We start from the raw sequence: 989 nt of genomic DNA on the forward strand, positions 1-989 counted from the left end.
CTGCTTCCCGATTATGAGAGTTGCTCACTTATTGCAAAAGTCTCTCCAAAGACCAGAATAAAAACACTGAGCAAATTACTGGGATAATCATCGAAACAAGGTTGAGAGAAAAGGATTTAAGTGATCAGATGTTCAATCAAAAACCCAAGAACCCAATGAAACTAAAGAAATTACACAAAACACTTAGTTCCATGGTGAACACTATTTTAATTTTGTGCGGAGCACAACCAAAGTCATCCACTAGAATGAAGTCACCATGACCAACAAATGGAGTTCTTGAATCCCACTCAGTTCAGGGTGAGCCTGTCAAACAGGTACTCTCCCAGGCCATTCTCAGGGGCTCCCAGTCTCTTCAGGTTGGTGATGTGATCTCCCAGCTTCTTGATCATCTTCACTTGCTCATCCAAGTAGTGCCTCTCCAGGAAGTCACACAGCTGGAAGGGGAGACAAAGATTAGCCTCAAGGAACAAACCATGCACCTGAAAAAGGTGAGGTCCCAATACAGATGTGGGAAATCTCCACCACATTGCACCTCTCCCTCACCACACTCTGGGATGTTTGTTGAAAAGCTTATGATTTCAGCCTGCAGGAGGCAGGTCGATGATAGTTGGAATTCTACGCCTCCCCCCGACCGAGTAAACAAAGATCATTTCCTGCCAAAATGTTTAGAGGGAAAAAAAAAGTCAAACTCACATGAGGGTCAGTGTGGCCAGAGGAGAGTTTGTGCAGATCCAGCAGACTCTGGTTCACATCCTTCTCCATCTGCAGAGCTCTCTGCATTGCCTCCAGACCATTGCCCCACTCATCCTGCTCTGGCTTCTGGAGGAAGGGAAGTCAGGAGAGAAAAACCAGCTCATCTCAGACAGGTGGATCACAGGCTACATCAGATCAGTTCATTATTCCAACAAACATTGCAAGAGTTGGATTTCAGGCCAATTGTTTTACTGACTCCTTTAGTTTTCACTGTTCCTTGAGCTGAAGACATTTTA

The 989-nt window shown here is 45.0% G+C and overlaps 1 protein-coding gene across 2 annotated transcripts in view; it reads right to left on the reverse strand.

Moving 5' to 3' along the window:
• Window positions 1–187: 187 nt before the first annotated feature.
• Window positions 188–989, reverse strand: part of LOC122545681 (ferritin heavy chain, oocyte isoform-like) — a 2725-nt gene continuing 1923 nt past the window's right edge. Inside the window, exons 3-4 of one of the 2 annotated variants that reach the window (XM_043684631.1) lie at window positions 694–819; window positions 188–434 (exon numbers count right to left, since the gene is read on the reverse strand). In XM_043684631.1, the coding sequence (XP_043540566.1) occupies window positions 288–434; window positions 694–819 (273 nt within the window). In that variant the 3' untranslated portion in view covers window positions 188–287. Of the gene's footprint in view, window positions 435–693; window positions 823–989 lie in introns of both variants that reach the window. The other variant, XM_043684630.1, reaches the window with a different exon arrangement.

This window comes from Chiloscyllium plagiosum, unplaced genomic scaffold, assembly GCF_004010195.1.
Source record: "Chiloscyllium plagiosum isolate BGI_BamShark_2017 unplaced genomic scaffold, ASM401019v2 scaf_74065, whole genome shotgun sequence".
In the NCBI taxonomy this organism is placed as follows: domain Eukaryota; kingdom Metazoa; phylum Chordata; class Chondrichthyes; order Orectolobiformes; family Hemiscylliidae; genus Chiloscyllium; species Chiloscyllium plagiosum.